This window comes from Fonsecaea pedrosoi (assembly GCF_000835455.1).
Source record: "Fonsecaea pedrosoi CBS 271.37 unplaced genomic scaffold supercont1.3, whole genome shotgun sequence".
NCBI lineage: Eukaryota > Fungi > Ascomycota > Eurotiomycetes > Chaetothyriales > Herpotrichiellaceae > Fonsecaea > Fonsecaea pedrosoi.
Genome location: NW_013550613.1, coordinates 2,526,464 through 2,543,761, shown reverse-complemented (window position 1 = coordinate 2,543,761; position 17,298 = coordinate 2,526,464). Strand labels below are relative to the sequence as shown.

General features: G+C 51.8%; 7 protein-coding genes across 7 annotated transcripts; 3 read left to right on the top strand and 4 right to left on the bottom strand.

Annotated features, from left to right (window-relative positions):
- Nucleotides 1-509: 509 nt before the first annotated feature.
- Nucleotides 510-1,004, bottom strand: Z517_04836 (uncharacterized protein; the record flags this gene model as incomplete). The annotated part of the gene is made up of 1 exon (XM_013430164.1): nucleotides 510-1,004. One exon carries the CDS (start codon nucleotides 1,002-1,004, stop codon nucleotides 510-512), a length of 495 nt encoding a protein of 164 aa, XP_013285618.1.
- Nucleotides 1,005-1,483: 479 nt separating this feature from the next.
- On the bottom strand, nucleotides 1,484-4,399 carry Z517_04835 (uncharacterized protein; the record flags this gene model as incomplete). Its single annotated transcript, XM_013430163.1, has 2 exons — nucleotides 1,484-4,244; nucleotides 4,341-4,399. 2 exons carry the CDS (start codon nucleotides 4,397-4,399, stop codon nucleotides 1,484-1,486), a joined length of 2,820 nt encoding a protein of 939 aa, XP_013285617.1.
- A 473-nt stretch (nucleotides 4,400-4,872) lies between these two features.
- Nucleotides 4,873-6,309, top strand: Z517_04834 (uncharacterized protein; the record flags this gene model as incomplete). Its single annotated transcript, XM_013430162.1, has 1 exon — nucleotides 4,873-6,309. One exon carries the CDS (start codon nucleotides 4,873-4,875, stop codon nucleotides 6,307-6,309), a length of 1,437 nt encoding a protein of 478 aa, XP_013285616.1.
- A 725-nt stretch (nucleotides 6,310-7,034) lies between these two features.
- Nucleotides 7,035-8,916, top strand: Z517_04833 (uncharacterized protein; the record flags this gene model as incomplete). The annotated part of the gene is made up of 4 exons (XM_013430161.1): nucleotides 7,035-7,082; nucleotides 7,148-7,598; nucleotides 7,773-8,155; nucleotides 8,335-8,916. The coding sequence occupies 4 exons, from the start codon at nucleotides 7,035-7,037 to the stop codon at nucleotides 8,914-8,916; spliced, it is 1,464 nt and encodes a 487-aa protein (XP_013285615.1).
- A 424-nt stretch (nucleotides 8,917-9,340) lies between these two features.
- Nucleotides 9,341-11,129, bottom strand: Z517_04832 (glutathione-disulfide reductase; the record flags this gene model as incomplete). The annotated part of the gene is made up of 6 exons (XM_013430160.1): nucleotides 9,341-9,373; nucleotides 9,437-9,497; nucleotides 9,603-9,728; nucleotides 9,804-10,033; nucleotides 10,086-10,923; nucleotides 10,981-11,129. 6 exons carry the CDS (start codon nucleotides 11,127-11,129, stop codon nucleotides 9,341-9,343), a joined length of 1,437 nt encoding a protein of 478 aa, XP_013285614.1.
- A 747-nt stretch (nucleotides 11,130-11,876) lies between these two features.
- Nucleotides 11,877-12,904, bottom strand: Z517_04831 (uncharacterized protein; the record flags this gene model as incomplete). The annotated part of the gene is made up of 2 exons (XM_013430159.1): nucleotides 11,877-12,498; nucleotides 12,549-12,904. 2 exons carry the CDS (start codon nucleotides 12,902-12,904, stop codon nucleotides 11,877-11,879), a joined length of 978 nt encoding a protein of 325 aa, XP_013285613.1.
- A 2,664-nt stretch (nucleotides 12,905-15,568) lies between these two features.
- On the top strand, nucleotides 15,569-17,170 carry Z517_04830 (uncharacterized protein; the record flags this gene model as incomplete). The annotated part of the gene is made up of 1 exon (XM_013430158.1): nucleotides 15,569-17,170. The coding sequence occupies one exon, from the start codon at nucleotides 15,569-15,571 to the stop codon at nucleotides 17,168-17,170; it is 1,602 nt and encodes a 533-aa protein (XP_013285612.1).
- Nucleotides 17,171-17,298: the final 128 nt, after the last annotated feature.

Sequence of the window (17,298 nt, the reverse complement as noted above, 5' to 3'; positions counted from 1 at the left end):
TCTCCGACAGCGCAGGTCGCCTGAAACAAATGACTCGAATGTTGCTCTGGACCCTCTCGTTCGAATGGTGCCCCTGGGTCTGGCAAGAATAGACTTTTTCGCTCGGTAGCCGCCCAGATGTATTGAACCCCCGGGTTTGGCTGTCTGCGTACTCCTGGACTCCACTTTGATGCTACATATGTAGACATCCGGAGGTATGGAGACAACTGCCTCCGCTCAGGATCCTGCGGTCTGTGTACGATTTGTATTGCTTACTGTCGCATTCCGAAAGCATAGGCAGAACTAGGTGTCTGATATGGTGCTCTTATGTGTCGATAAGTTTCGCCTGATTTCTTGGGAGAACCTTGCGATGGCAAAGGAATGCCTCGAAGTAGTAGCGACCGGTGGACTGCTGTGTCTTTGGTGGTGTTTGTGAAAAGGCACAGATGCCTTCGGGATGCTGACTCTGACTCAGAACGGCCATGGCAGTGTAGTAAAGTTTTAACCCTGTTGCACTTCAGGTGAATTTGTCACAAATGCATTCCGTCCTCGTTGTTATCATCGTCGTCGCCTCCGAGCCGATCCATCATCTGCCGCCGCAATTCCTCGTCGGTCAGTCTGCCCCCTCCGTTCCTGGTTTCTGTTGTGCTTGTTCCAGCCTCTGTTCCAGCCTCCTCTGACACCCCGTTCGACTTCCCGTTTGTGTCTGCTTCGTGCCACTTCCCTCCTCTTCTCTCCACCTCGCGCTTCAACAGCTCTACTCTCTCCCTCTGCCGACCGATCACAATCTGGTTCTCTTGAATTGCATCCGAGCAGTCTTTGTCCCCCTCCTGTCTCGTGCTCTCTGGAATGCTTTGGTCTGACTTGATACTATCGATATATTCTTGAAGCTGTTTATTTGAGCGCTCGAGGTGGGCGATGGAGCTTTCGATTTCCTGAGCCTTGGAGTACAAGTTCTCGGCGGGAAGGTCTTGTATGGCTAGAGCGAAACGTTCCGCGGAGATGGGCTGGGCTTCGGCCGACATTTTCTTGGAGCGTCAGGTGTATCTAGGATAGAGCGGTTTGTAAAGAGAGGTCACAGAAGGTAGTCAGTCACAGAGATCTGCTATGGTAGTTGAGATCTGACAGTTGTGGTCGTGTTTACGAGGTACTGTGAGGCAAACAGTGAGGAGAAAGTGAACCCCGCTCTGGTTTTCCCCCCTGCCATGCTCGCTTCTGAACGCGCTACGCAGGCATCCGTCTCCCCATATAGCTCTGACTTCAACACGTATCTTCAACATAAGTCCCTCCTATATTTTGGCGTATAGACCGGCTAGTTGAGAATGTGAAGGCCTGATCTCTTCCAACGCCAAAAGTGTAACTCGTGTGGATACAAGGAAACAGTGTACATATACAGGATGTGTCCAAGGTCCGCACTGCAATCCAGCAATGCACCTACTGATATACCTCGTTGATAGCTCGATTGCTGATATACCCAACCTGGACAACGACAGAGGGCCCAAAATCATGCTCGCCATCCCTGCACGAACTCATGCAGTCTATCGATGACGACCCCAAAAACAGCATTGACACTATCCGCCAACACCTGATCTAGAGCCCTTACCGCCTCTTCTTCACTGACATCAAGATTAAATCGTTCCCTTACTTTGCCTACAGCGCCGCCCATACCCCCCATCTGTTCCTCCATCAGCCTAATATCCGTGACAGAGCTCTGAACCATCAGACTGAACAAGTTCAGCACCAAGGAGCTGGACTTGCGCAGGGTCGTATAGGCTGTGAAGCAGAATTGTTTGAACTGGGCGTACTGTGGTGACGCGGTGCCACCCAGTCCTTCCACCATTTCTTTGCACAATTTGATGAGTGGTGCAAAAGGCTTCGGATCACGTCCAAGAATGAAGCCAAAGTCGATGTGGAAGAAGTGGCCCGAGGGTTGAAGCAAGAGATTGTCGAGGTGGCGGTCTCCGACCCCCAGAATGTACGTGATCACACAGTATCCAGCACACGATCTTATGTATGTATCCATCGTCTCCTTGCGGACACCAAGGGGTCCTGATGCGTCAGGATTGTTGGCACGTAGATACGCTAGCACCGACCCCTTGTATTTCGCCGAGATCACTGAAAGCGCAGTGGATGGTATGAACTGGACAGCGCCAGCGGATGGCGAGGTTGCGAGGATACGGTAGGGAGTCAGTTTCAGGTCAAGATTCTCCTTGAGCAGGAGATTGTTCATCAGTGTGATAATCTGAATAACAAGCTGATCTTGCCGCAAATCATCGCCCGTCTTGAAAATGATGGGGTATTTGCCGTGTGTCTGCGTTCGCTGTGACGACGCACTCGAACTTTCAGCGGCGCTCGCGACCTTGAAATTCAGGTACAATGGTGACAGTGACGACTTGAAGACATTGGCCTCGTCGGGGTAGATTCCACACACTTGAACCTCAGGGTCAAGGGGGAGCGGTATTGGTGGCTCGATTTTGACAAGTTCATTCTTGGGATCAGCCAGTGTCTTCTTAAGCAACTCGATCTTTTGTATGCGGTTGGTCCTGCTGAACCGGATCTCCTTGCTGATACTTGACAAGATGGTGATCAGTTCACCTTGTCTCAACAGCGTCTTGCGTAAACTCGGATCACGCTTTTCTAGCTGCACCATAAAGTAGTATTCCACTCTTGCAAACACTGCACGGTTTGCGGCGCTCGTGTCACTGCCTTGGTCAACACATTCAACCATGAGGAACCAGTGCAGGTGGTTGCCTAGCATAAAATTATTGGCAGCACGGTCGATCAGAAATTTGGCTAGTGACGACGCTGGAAGCCCTTCCTCGGTACTCTCATACTTTTCAAATTTCAGGGCTTGGACGAGTTGAAGGAGGTATAACTGCAGTTCAGCGTCCCCAGCTTGTCGGAGTCGGTCAACAGCATATGCCCGGACGACTGGGTTGTCATAAGTCGGACCAAGCAATTCGAGAGCTGCATCAACATCGATCTTGGCCCACCTAGGGATCAATTCAACAAGTTGACGGACCTCGTTTGGATTCGTGAAATCGGTTGCTTTGACGACCTTGGTCAGAGCTCGTTTATCACGGCTCAGGTGCCGTCGGAATGTCCAGATGACATCTTTGTCTTGGGCACTCAGCTCTTGTGTTGGTCCATACGACAGAATCTCATTGAGTTCATCCCTCATTTTGGCATTCGGCTTTTGATCGCTATCGGAAAATGCATTCCTGTCGCTTCGGACTAGTCGCCGATGTTTGCTCTCACAAGGGTTTTCCCGTTGAAACTGCTCGGGGTCAAAGATCTGGACGACTGGGAAATCCTCGTCATCCGCCACAGATGTGCCTGGAGCGATGCCTGGACCATATCTGACTTCTGGTGGAGGTTTTGCGCCTACGGCTGAAGCCGAAGGAGTGTTTTGAAATTCTTTCATCATCTTTGATGGTTCATACCCATAATCTTCAAATATGATAGGGAAGTCCCACCGCGGGAAGTCGACATAAAGAGTGAAACGTTCTTCGTCGTCTGTGTTGTCGTCAGAATCGTCGTCAACATCAAGCTCGGCGTGTCCGTTTGCAGTCTCATTCAATCCCTTAGGTAACATTTGCGCCGACTTGCGCTTCGATGGCTTATTGGCCGAGGAGCGTTTCCGTGCAGCTTCCTCGACTTCACGGGCTTTCTTGCCAACATTCTGAAAGACCAGGTGATCTAGCCAGTCGTTCTGGGGGATCTCATTCATTTCATGTTTTTTGAAAAGCTGCTCCAGTCTTTCGAGCTCTTCCTCCTCCGGTATAGCGGGAGGGGGTTGCTCATTGGGCTTTCGACGTTTTGGGCGGGGAATGTGTGGCGTTCTTGACGGTGACTGACCATCAGCGGGTCTCCGGCGGTATACTTTGCATTTCTGGCGACCCTTCCGCAAAGTGCCATCTCGGTCGAACAATGGAATGGTCGTGCCGCCGAACGGCACAGCGTGGTCAATACTGCCGTTCTCTGGACATGGCGAGATATCCCACACAGTGATGGCAACTTGAGAGGAGGCGGGACAGTCCTTGACCAGAACAGGTAACTCCAGCCACTTATTCCAGGTTCTGTTGTTCTTGAAGAATGTATGTGGTGTTTGCAAGGAGACTCCTAACGGCTTGGATTCAGCCCATAGCTGAGCAGTCACATAAAGCTCTGAATTCGGACTTTGGACTGATCCAACGTGGCGTATTTCTGGGTGTTTCAAGAGAACAGTGTACGGGAAGGAGTGTTGTTTGCCCTCCAATGTATTGCTAGATACAAGGAATTAGTACAAAGGACCTGTTATCGGTCTAGAATTGACGGCAATGAGCAGGTAAGAATGAGAACCGATTAAGCCAGACACTCACATTCTGACACAGACGGGAAAGTCTATCTGGCGAGAGGTCGCAAAGGTGTAAGTATCCATGATGGAGCGCCAGAGAAGCCACTAGCCATGGTTTCTAAGAAGTAGCAACAGATATGTCAATGTGTACCATCTGTAGATGGTTCGATTGTTGCTAGTTGACAGAGTGAAGCCTGATGGATGAACAAGGCGGGCGTCCCTGGGGAAGGCTGTTACGCTAACCTACATTGGATTAGCGTATCTTTCGAACGCGTTGAGGTTGAGGATCAGGTAGCCGCGTCTCGTGGAGCCTCGTGCCTTGTCCTCGTCCCTCCCAATGTCCAAGGTCTTCGCCCATTACCTCGCTTCATACCCCTTCTATCGTTTATAGACCTGTGGTTGGTGTAGTGTGCTTTGTATCGTGAAGGCGTGGAGGAGAATCCTCTCGCATTACTTTCTCTCAAAGTTTAGGCTGCCCCTCGCCCACCCACCGAGTCCAATCCTTAGCGATTCGTCGCACGGCCCTTCTGGCCTCGCCCTTGCGGAATGCGCCAACCATGGCCCGTCTAAACACCCAAGCTATCTCGACTGATCCTGACAACGAGATCCTCCCGACCTCCCCAGACAGTGATACAGCTACATCGCATGCACCCCAGTCAACCATTCAGACGGACGACTCCGATAAAGAGAACGAGCATCATACCGCGGGGAATCACAAGAAGAGGAAGAGTGCTACAGTCAATATGTCAGAGAGGACTCCTGCCGACTCTCGGAAGCGAAGGAGAACAGATGTAGAGGAATCACAGACTCCTTCCGCCCAACAATACTATGATCCCGATCAAGATCCCGAAGAACGACGCCAGGTCCGCAAGGGTCTGCGCAGTCTTTACGCGGAGCTCCACGACTCCAGTACTGAATACCTTCAACCTGACTCGAATGGCCTCGAAGAGACACTCATAAGATTGGACGGAATTTACAAGAATGTCAAGCAAACTTCAGAGGCCACTATTGATTCGCGATTACTCGTCAAAACTGCAGACCTGTCTTACAGAAAGATCAACAATCTGACGCTGGGCGATGGGATGATTGGTGTTGACGTCGATGATTTCGTCACGAAATGTATCATGTTCATGAAACAGGGCAACGAACCCGAAACGGCGTATTTCGATGCGCCTACCAGCACTCAAACCCAGTCCCAACGGCGAAGGCGGCATCAGGACGCGGATGAAGAGGACGAAGGTGATACCATGAATTGGGAGTACTTGGGGAAGAATGCTTGTTTCCTGTACAACTCACGGCCTTGCCTGACCGGCTTTCTCCTTGGCCCTCTATCGGTTCAAAAGAAGATCCGGCAACAAACCCAGCGGAAAGCTCGTGAAGCTCGTACTGAGCCCACGCAAGCGGTGCGTCCGGTCGAGTTGGGCGACGAGGATCTGCAGAAGCAGGAATCAGCCAACCTCACTGAGATCTGCACCGAGATCGCACGTCTATTGGAGAAGAGTATGACTACAGGACAGGAAAATGCTGAGAGAGAAGTCAACGAAGTCGACGAGGTGCTTTCGGAACAGCAGACACGAGAGCTCCTACGGAGGAATGAAATAGCTGATAATGGCTGCGTGCCACTGTTCAACTTCTGTGTCAACCCGAAATCATTTGGACAAACAGTCGAGAATATGTTTTATGTGAGCTTTTTGATCAAGGAAGGAAAAGTCGCGTTGGTCCTTGATAGCGACGGGATGCCGACATTGGGTCTGGTACCTGAAAAGAGCCTCGCAGAGAGACAGGAAACACAGCGTAACCAAGCGATCTTCACGCTCGACTTCGACGTTTGGGAAGACATTGTCAAGACATTTGGCATCCAGAAGAGCATCGTCCCCCATCGAAGGGAGGAGAAGTATGACGACGGAATACTCGACTATGCGCATATGGAAGACGATGCTGACCGCAGAGAAGAAGAAGAAGAGGAAGAGGAAGATTCTGATGCCTATTCATGAAGTCGGGGTTATTGGGTGATGATGTGATGTTTTTGTCTTTGTACAGCGAAGCAGCCATGTGTCTGTTCTCATGCGGTGGATCAGTGTTTTCTTTGTCAAGCTTCTTGTGTCTTTCTACCGTACATGTCATGAGATGAATGGAAGGATTCGGCACATCACCAGCCGAGCTTGAGCTCACAGTCTGACTGCTGCTGGACTAGCTTGCAGGGCACGGGGTCCGATTTCCCTCGCCTCGACCGATATACTGGACTTGTGCCGTCTCATGGCACCCCTTTGGAGAAACGAGTCTGGATCCCCTGGCCGTGGACGTTGCATTAGACGGCGCAATGCATCACTAGGTTCTTTTCTCCGTCCATGTTTCCCCGCGCTGCCCGCAGTTTTCCCTGGCCATCGTCCAATGATTTCACGTCTGATCTGCACATCACTTCCCGGTCGATCCTCCGTCTCATATGCCGAATTACATGGGTCCCTGTCTCAGGGCTTCAGGTGTCATGATCCAAGGTGATGCAAGATGAACGAGCCCGGGCATAACGGCCTCTTTGCCGATCGGTTCTGGTCCGTCGGGCTGTGATACTCAGGTTGCCACGTTCCAAGGGACCATGGCCCATGATATAAGGTGACGGTACCGGCGTGCCTGTGAGGCGATCGTCCCCTTCTCCCTTGTTGCGAGAATCCTCAAAAGTCAGGCAAGCAGAGAATATCAGGATTGTCTTCTCAACGACAAGATGGAAAAATCACTACCCGCAGAACACCACGAGGATACAGAACCAGAGGTAAGCAAGGCACCTGTAGGATCCCAAACACGCCACCAGGTCTCCTGACGCGTCACTTGGTACAGAAAGTCGTGATCGAGTCTCCTTCCAGCGAAGAAGGCACCTATATCGTCGACCCTATCGAGTATGAAAAGCGCAATCGACGCCTCAACCGGCGACTCGACATTCGCATCCTGCCCCTCTGCTGCTGGGTCTACCTGCTCAACTTTCTCGATAGAGGCAATATTGGCAATTCCAAGGTGCTCAACTCGGAGACCGGGGATGACTTGCTTCAGCAGACGCACATGACGGCCAATGGCTACGCCGTCACCGTCTCCCTCTTCTCGCTCGCCTACACAATCTTCGAGGTGCCGAGCAACTATGTCATGAAGCATTGGGTCCGGCCGTCGCTGTGGCTGGGGTTCCTCCTGTTTGCGTGGGGTGCATTGACGATCGGGTTCGCTGGTGTGCAGAACTATGCGACGGTCGTGGTGTTGAGGTTCTTGATTGGTGCCTTTGAGGCCGGTTTCTTCCCAGGTAACAAAGCTCGTTTGATCCTTTCGACCTCGGTCGATCCAGCATGCTGAAACCTCTGGTTGTGGTCTTGGGGGTGATCATCACCAGAGGACAAAGACGAAGCATTGTTGATGGACGTGCCGGGTTAGGAACAGGAACACAAGACTGACAATACATCCCCACCCCCTTTTCTAGGTATCGTCTACTTCATCACGATCTGGTACCGCTACAACGAGCGCGCCGTCCGGATCGCCTGCGTCGTCGCCTTCTGCAACCTCGCCGGCGCCTTTGGAGGCGCGATCGCCTACGGGGTGGGCCACGTCAACGGCTCTGCCGGCCTGGAGGGGTTCAGGTGGCTCTTCATCATCGAAGGCATCATCACGCTGGTCTCGGCGTCGTTCTTGTTCTTCCTCCCCGACTATCCCGCCCGGGCCAAGTTTCTGAACGAGTCGGACAAGCGCTTCGCCGAGGACCGGTTGAAGGAACGAGGCGGCGGCTATCTCAGGAGCCACGCCTCAAGAAAGGAAGTCCTCGAGACCTTCTTCAGTCCGAGGATGTTGGCGCATTATATCGCATACGTGAGTGTTTTTCTTTCTATTGATCTTCCTCTTCGTCCTCTCCTGACACATATCCTACCCTCTGTTGCCCACTCTTGGGGCATGGGCTGCAAGGATGGCGCTGTCTCGCGGAAGCATCTTAGAAGGAAACCCCTGAACCAACCAAGAAAGCTAACTCCGATGTGATGGTGTATGACCAGATCGCCGACGTCGTCCCCCAAGGCTCATTCACATTCTTCACGCCAACCATCGTCAGCGGGCTCGGTTACACGTCGATCCACGCACAGCTCCTGACGGTGCCGCCGTGGTGCGTGGGCTTCGTCGTGGCCATCACGCTGTCGTACTCGGCGGACCACTTCAACGCTCGGGGCGTGCACATCACGATCGCGTCGCTGGTCGGCGCCGCGGGGTGGCTGGCAGCGGGCCTGCTGCCGCCGGACGCCTACGCGTCGCGGTACGGGTGTCTGTGCCTGGCGGCGTGCGGGGCGTTTCCCGTCGCGCCATCCATGGCCAACTGGGTCGCGTGCAACACGCCCTCGCTACTGACCATCCCCTTCGCCATCGCCCTCAACAACAGCTCCGCCGGCATCGGCCAGATCATCGCCCAGTGGATCTGGAAGGCCGACGAGGCCCACAAGGGTTACCCGACGGGCAACTTTGTCTGCGCCGCCTGCGGCTTCTTCGTCGCCGCCATGAGCGCCGGCCTGAGGCTGTGGTACGGCCGCATGAACAAGAACGGGGTAAGGGACGCCAGTGGAGCAGAGCGGGTCTGGGTCCTGTAAACAAGGGGATCCAGATATATCTATAGCCCTGGTGTACGCGTGTGGAAAGGGGAGAGGGAAGAAAAAAGAGAAGCAAAAAAAGAGCAAGTGTTTTCGTTGACAAGATGTTATGAGAACAAGGAGTACAGTAAAGGGAGCGAACACTATCTCTGTAGTTTTTTGTTTTGTGAGGTCATTAGCTATCTCTTCAACACCTGCGGTGTCTTAAGTCTATACATCCCTCCCGGTATATGTGTAGATGTCACATGTAGTGCGACATTTGTTGGTGTCTAGAAGTCCGAAAAGAGATGGAGCAGGCAGATTATTGACATGTGTGTGAGAAGCCCGAGTTCGCTCTATGCATGTTTTTCCTTCTCAATATAGAACAACCTGACCAAATTCTAGGCTTGGAGGAAGAACCGGCCGCAAGGGTCCATCTTGTTCTCTACCTCATTGTCACCAATTCCTCTGCGCTGGTCTGGTGTCATCCGTAAGTAATCTGGACCTCAAGACGAGCAGGAATATGGAGGATAAAACATACCGGGTGGATCGCAACACAGCTATCAAAATCTTTCTTCGTTGCGCCCATTTTGACGGCAACACTGAGCAAAGACATCGTTAGTAAAAGGTGGACCAGAAGAGTGACATTGGATATCTCTTCAAGCATGCCGCGCAGCAGAGGAGGGGAATTGTTAGTGGACACTCACCCAAATCCTTGCATCATCTCGTCAACTCCTCGGCCCAGGATATGTAGTCCCACGATCTCTTCGCGGGGACCTTGACACACGAGTTTAAACTCTGTCGGCTCTTTCTTTTTCTCCTCTGGCGGGTATCTAGCAAATCCATTAGTCCCGTGTTCGTCTGGGGCACCGTGTTTTTGGCGCCCGGCATCAGTAAACGTTGCTTACACGTCGTAGAACATGGCCGAAAACTTGGTATGATAAACTTTGACGTTTTCTTTGCCATACCTCTCGATAGCTTGAGGTTCGGTGAGGCCTGTGGCGCCGACTTCAGGGTGCGAAAAGACCACCGAGGGGATGCGATCGTAGTCGAGGTACGAAGCCTTGAGTTCAGGCGGTCCGAAGAGGCGATTACCTAGTTGACGACCGGCGGCGATGGCGACAGGTGTCAATTCAGCCTTGATTCTTTGTTAGCAGCAGGCTCATCCGGGTGTCCTGGAGCTTCACTACCTGTCCTGTAACGTCACCCAGAGCATAAATACCCTCGACTGATGTGTTCTGGTACTTATCCACGACAATGTGGCCCGTCTTGTTCGTTTTGACCGGGATTTTCTCCATCCCCAAACCTCTTGTTTCTGGGCCTCGGCCAATTGCCCATAACAGCTCGTTGGTGATCATCTCAGTACCATCGTTCATTATTAACTTGAGCTGCTTCTCTCGGGGGTCGGAGCCGTCTTCGCTACCAGGGTTCAATTGTATGACTTCCTTGATACCAGGATGGTTTCGATGTACGTGGATGCCAATTTCCTCATAATGCTTGGTCATGGTCTCTTGGATCATCGGATCAAATTTTCTCAAAAAGGTGTTGTGTCGGATGAACAAGTGCGTCTCAACACCGATGGCATTCATCACACCCGCAAGCTCGACTGCGATGTATCCTGCGCCGACGAAAACCATCTTCTTTGGGAGATGTTTGATCAGGAAGTACTCGTCGGACGTAATGCCATACTCTGAGCCTTTGATGCCTTCGGGCTTTGTCGGGTATGATCCAGTTGCAATACAGATATGTGGCGCCGTGACTCTGAATGCTTCGCTTCCATCTTTGGGCGTGACCTCCATCTCATGCTCGCTGATAAACGATGCTTGTCCCTTTATCAGATCAATGCCTTCCTTGGCCCAGTTATTCTCATAGGCGCCATTGAGGACTTTTATTCTGGCATCACGCTTCTCGACGAAGGTCTTGAAATCGAAGGAGTTTCCGTCGCCAAATTTGTAGCCGTAGTGCTTGCCTGCTGCGATGGCTTCGCTAATGGATGCAAAGTTCCAGGTCATTTTCTTAGGTACGCAGCTAGCACGGAAGATCAGTACATGGACCTCAATTCTTTGGGTATGAGTCTTTCTTTACCCAACGTTGACACAGCAACCTCCCGATACCCCGGCGTCGATGATACACGTCTTTGCGCCATACCAACCACTTGCTCTTCTCGCAGCACCACTTCCACCTGATCCACCTCCGATGACTATGTAGTCATATTGCTTCGTGACTGGAGCCATATCCGAGGAAGAGGAGGAGAATTGCTTAGAGAGACCTGCGAGTCTAGAGACGGAGGCCGGGGACGAAGCGGGGTTCGGCCGCGACGGTGCAACGTGCAGAGACCTTCCAGACGCCAGAATCGAAGGTCGTTCGAGGGTAGTAGCAAGTCTGGAGAGACGACCGAACCCAATTGACATGTCACGGGAAGGAGCAGGACAAAAGAGCAGGAAAGGCAGGCCCAAGGGTTTTTATCGCAATCGCGGGAACGGTCTTTATTGGAATGTCCGAATCTTGATCGCTAATAATGCTTTCGATCGGTGGGCTTCTCTGTATGCGAATGCAGTTTGGCTGATGATGTGATCATTGTCGCAGGACGATTCCTTTGAACCCCACCACAACGTTCCGCCAATAGCTTTCAATCTACGACCATCAAGCCGGGCACCCAACCGGGGCCAGGCCCGAGTGCTTAGCAAATCATGCAGCAACAGCACCAACCGGGGTGTTGGCAGCGACAAGGAATCTCTATTGTCTTTTGGCAAGATACGAGTAGGGGATAGTCAACCATAAGGATGACTGATCTAGCTGCAGACGATGGCCACTCCGTCACTTTTGGCCCAGACAGGCGTGCACCAGCAGGTTTTCTTCTGCATCTGGACACTGTGCCTTCCTAGAAGAGGCAGGTTACGATAACCCAAAGCGAGGTTGAACTTGAATCTTATTATCGCAATAACTCAGATCCGTTGACCATACAAGTGTGTTCAGAGCATCTATAACTTGGGTTTGCCTCTTGGGTCCGGCGATTTTGAGCCAATGTCGACCTGATCCCACCAAGGATATGCAGGTGGTGCGTCCTGGGGTAATTGCCCAGTGAAATTGACTGGCCTCTTCTGCAGGAAGCTCTCAACGCCCTCTAGGTTGTCCTTGCTGCCAAACAAGCCGTGAATGACCCTGGAGTCAAGGAGATGAGTGCCCTCTGCACTGTCTGCGCCTCGGTACATCAGCTCTCTCATGAGCTTTGTTGAGACGACCGAGGTATTCTTTGCGACCTCATCGGCAAGCTCGAGTGCTCGAGACAAGGTTGCTTCTGGTGTTGGGCATAGCTCGGAGAAAAGAGTGCCAAACAGCGGACTGTCCGCAGGATACACGGAGCCAGTGGTGGTCAAATGCAGCGCTCGAGAGTGCCCAATCAATCGAGGGAGGAAGTAGGAGGAGCAGGCTTCCATGACGAGCCCTCGTCTGCTAAACACGAAGCCAATCTTGGCCTTCGCATATGCGATGCGGATGGATGCTGGCAGGCACATGGTGATGCCCACACCGACAGCAGCGCCTTGGATGGCCGCGATGGTTGGCTTGGAGCAGTGGTGGATTGCCAAAGAAGCTCTCCCTCCGCTGCGCAAATGAATCAGCATCGCCTTTGTATGTTCAGTAGTCATCCTTACCCATCTCTGTGATCCACGTCACGTTCAGTCTTGGGATTCTTAAGTTGGCCCTTTTCATCTCTTGCTCCCAAGAATCCAATATCCAAGTCGGCTCCTGCACAGAAACTCCGTCCCGCACCGGTCAAGACAACAACCTTGACCCGCGGATCAATGTCGATGATTTCATAGAGCCGTTCCATATCCTCCCGCATCTGATCTGTGAATGCATTGTGTTTCTGCGGTCTGTTCAAGGTTACGAGCAGCACCGGCGTGGGAGTTGGTGAGGATGCCGGGACGTGAGAGACCTTGATCTGCTTCAGAGGTAGGGTAGTATAGGAATCCGGGATTTGGATAGGTGGGTGGGGTCTGGGAGGCATCTTGAGTGAAATGAACACGCTTGTAGGGTACCGAATGGACGAATGTGTCTGGGAAAAGCGTAGAGATGGCGGAAGACAGTGGGACTTCCTCTTTATGGGCCTTTGTACATGTCCAGTATTGTCAATTACCCTCGGTTCAATCCACGTGCCTAGGTACCTGTTGAATTGGAGAGCTTATGCGGGGCAAGGGTTAGCCGGCGGGTTACTGTGAAGGGAGCAATTGGTAATTGCAGGCCATATTACATATCGTTGATGTAGGCAGTCATCACTGTTTTGGGTCAATCCTGTAGATCAAACGTTCTTCATGGCTATCACGATGGATTGTCCACATCCTGTTTCGAATGGATATCAGCTTGATAATCTTCCTTTCTCTTGCGACAGGGGTACGCGACTCGCCGGGCAAAGGACGTAGCTTGGATTTCTAGCACTCAACAGACAGACTCTCGTGGCATTCTGTAGTAGTCGTAAGCGGGAAAGTGATCGTCGAGGGATTTGCTGGAGGACTTGATTATACAAGAGTCTTCGTGGCAAGGGAGAGTGTCTGAAGCTCTCTTAGGCGGGTTTTGCCTGCGCACATTAATTTCGGACGGCTGCTTGCGCGCAGTCAAACCACAGAAATAACTCCTTTGGAACTGTTGCCATCAAGTCACTACGCTCTCTGCGGTTGGGACCATGATGGTGGCTCTTCAGCACAACTACAGCCTCCTGACAGCGAATGCCCTAACTGACGATATCGTGAGACACTCTTAAGAGACCACCTATCGTTCAAAACCAGTCTCTAAATATTGCTACTCTGGACACGTGTCCCTAGCACGCAATTGTATCCAGCCGCAGTCAAGGAATCCCTCTTCTCCAAAGCTTTGCTCAAGGCAAAGAGGCATTGATGAAAAGGATGAAGGAGCCAAAAAATACGCGGATAAGAGCCCCGAAGGACACTTAATGGCGACATCCACCGCGATGTGCAATGCAGGGACACCGCCATAGCAAACCCACTTCTTGAGCTAGGTTGCTCCCACAAGGTCTATCATCATGTTAGCTGTTTGATCATTCCAAATGTAGGGGTTGGTTTGGGGAGAACGCACAAGTATGTCTTTTCACAAAGGGGACTGGGGGAAGCGAGGTATTTAAACAAAAATATTTGCCAAGACTTAGATCACAGTATCATCTGTGCGCTGCAGTGACAATCACGCTACGAGGCCAAGACTCACTAACAGACCCTGTCCTAGTGGCTCGCCTTGCTTACCGTATCCGAATTACCTAAGGAGGCGCCCACTCAACGACTTTCACGAATACCTAGGTACCTAGTAGTATGTACCGAGCATTGCTCAACAGAAGCTTTTTGGTTATAGTGCAAGCACCCTTCCAGCTATTTCTGTCTGGTATTCTACCTCTGCATACTAGATGTACTAATTCTATCATGCTTGAGTTTTTGGCAACCGTGCGCGGTCCCCCTTCCGAATGCCAATCTCCGATGTGGACACCATGAGGAATTAGTATGGATTAAACGAGCAGGCAGCTCATGGGTGGCTCACTCCTCTACGGGTATTCGTCACTCGCCAGGTCCTCTCAGGCAAGTGTGGACCTTACGAGTACCCTCATATGCCTGCTATTACAACTCCACCGAGTCTCAAGTAGTTAGCCGCCTTGAACGACGTCAGCACGAGGCCCTGTCTGCCTGTATCATCTTCAGGGAATACCTACAAAGTCGGCTCAAAGTAATCTTTAGTGGTGGGATTTAACCGTGTTTGCCTACCTGCACACTTCAAGGATTATGTCAAGCAATCGAAGTCTTGGGTCGCTATCATCGACAACGAGAACACAAATGTGACGAAGCCCGATGCAAACAGCACGGTGATGGCACACCAGAATCTGGGACGACTATTTTGTGCATCAAGAATTAGAAATTCGTTCAGAGCGGCAGATCTTCAGTCGTGCCATGTTCAGAAACACAGCTTCTGTTGCCCTGGTCGAATGATTTATGAAGGCCATTTGGGTTCAGCTGATTGAGCCCATCCTATTGCGGAAGCCCTGGACTCACAACACCTCTATCTATATCAATCTGCTGACCTCTGGAATTCCGAGCAAAACTCGATTGGTCGACCTTTGAGGGTTAGGATCAGGAAGAAACTTGTCTTGGCCATCTTTCTTTTACAACTCTTGCTTTTCTGGGGCAGTGGGGACCTTTCTCACTGTTGCCTGAGCCAGATACTTTGTCACCATTACAATCGAGGGTGCTGTAGCGAGGTCGATGGTTATGAGCCGTAGTGACAACTGCAGCCACTAGCTGTGCCTAGCCGCTAACGACTATGACGTAAGTCCATGATTGGAATGTTTCCCGAATCGCCTCCTATTGTTGAACAGCGAATAGTTGGACCTTGGACGCGACCTGTTACGTGTTCACTCAAGAATCCTGGTCCGGTTCTTCTCTGGCTTATAAGTGAAAGTGGCAAAGAACATGTTTGATCCAGATGTTACACATACACCTATATATCAACTCAAAGGAAACGCCTCGCTAATACCTTAAGAAGACTTCCCGCCACCAGGGACAGCCACCTCTCCATACACAAGGCTGAACTCATTCAGCCCTCCTGAGTGTCGCCTTTTCACAGGGGAATGGTCCTCCTTGCATGACGGGCTGAAACCACCGAGTGCGCACGTTATAAAATGGCTCCTGGATCCAATTCTCAATTGGGCGAATCCTGGGTGGTGGAGGATGAAGGCGATGAGAGGATCAGTTGGGACGAACGTTCTGCAGAATCGGAATCCGACAGAGAACTAAAGGCTGCTGTCCCTAATGACGAGGAACCACAAATGACGAAAGCCATACGAGAGAGACGCAAGTCTCCCAGATTGTCCACGCCGACAGCACGAGAACCAGAGTTCATCATGCCATCCTTCGCAACAAGTATCAATCCATCGGAGAAGGTCGTCCGGAGGGGTAAACCACCTGGCGGGCCAAACGTCGCTTCATCGAAGCAGCAGGCAATATCAGCACGCTCGGACCAATTGAGGCAGACACAAACACACAACAGAACGACATCGCCAGTGGTGGATAAGATCGTCCTTGTTCTGGTGCATGCTACGGAATGGCTGCTCGATATCCTAGGGCAGACGCTGAAGACCTTGAAGCGGCCCATATCTTGGCTGCTTGCGGCATATCTCTTCCTCGGCATCTTGATGCTTGTGCAAAATCTCCTAACCAGCTCCATCTATACGGCTCTGTCCCCCATGTGTCGTATTCCTGGCGTCTCTCTTCTCAATCTTCGACTGTGTCAATTTGCCTCACCACATAACGACAACCCGACTCTTCCTGCTGGAGCATCCGCTCCCGTCGAGTTCGACGCTCTGATGAAGACGCAATCTCACTTTGAAGACATTTTATCTGAATCTGCCGCAGGTGTTTCGTTACCCTTGGACATGAAAAGATCGGAGACCTCGATTCGCGATCTACGGCAGATTGTGCGGTACTCACAACTCGCCTCACGCAACGAGATGGTTCTCGAATTTGATGGGTTCATCGAGACCGCGCGTATAGCATCATACGACCTTCAGAGATTCAATTCACACGTTGGCCGCGGGGTGGACATTGTTCTGAGCACAGCGCGTTGGACGCAACGCGTGCTCGATGATATGGCGGTCAAGCAATCTTCCCGAGGCATCATCCCGGGCTTCATACAAGACAAACTTCTGGCCCCTTTCAAACCGATACAATTCACCGAGGCAAGGCTTCTCGACCAATACATCTCTCACACACGGATAGTGTCCGAAGAAATCGAGCGTCTGATCGAAGAGGCCCAAGCTTTACTCATGGTCCTGCAGAACCTCGAAGACCGGCTCGACGTAATCCACGCTATCGCGCTGCGCGACAACCTCGCCGCACAGGCTAACAAGGACGAGATCCTCTCGCACCTGTGGACTCTGCTGGGCGGCAACCGCGCGAAGCTGGGAAAGTACAACAATCAACTGACTCTTTTGCGACAAGTCGGGCAGTATCGCAAAGTGGCATGGGCGCATGTCTCTGCCACGATCCTCAAGCTGCAGGCCATGGGTGCTGAGCTGGAGGAACTGCGGACCAGAGTCTCGAGCGCTGAAGTATTGAGGGGCCACAAAGAGATCCCGCTGGCGGTGCACGTCGAGAATCTACGGTTGGGCGTGCAGCGACTCGAAGAGGGTAGGGAGAATGCCAGACGGCTTGAGCAAGGCCATATCAGACGGGTTATTGAAGGGTCAGAGCAGGGAAATATTATGGCGTTGGGAGATTCTTGAGGATAGGACCACCATTGACGATTCTTTACGACCTCATGCGACAAGTAACAGGCGCTACAGCAACAGATTTTCCACGTCGAATGCATCGGTGGTGCTTTTTGGTTTACGCAGAGTCCATTTTTCGGCGG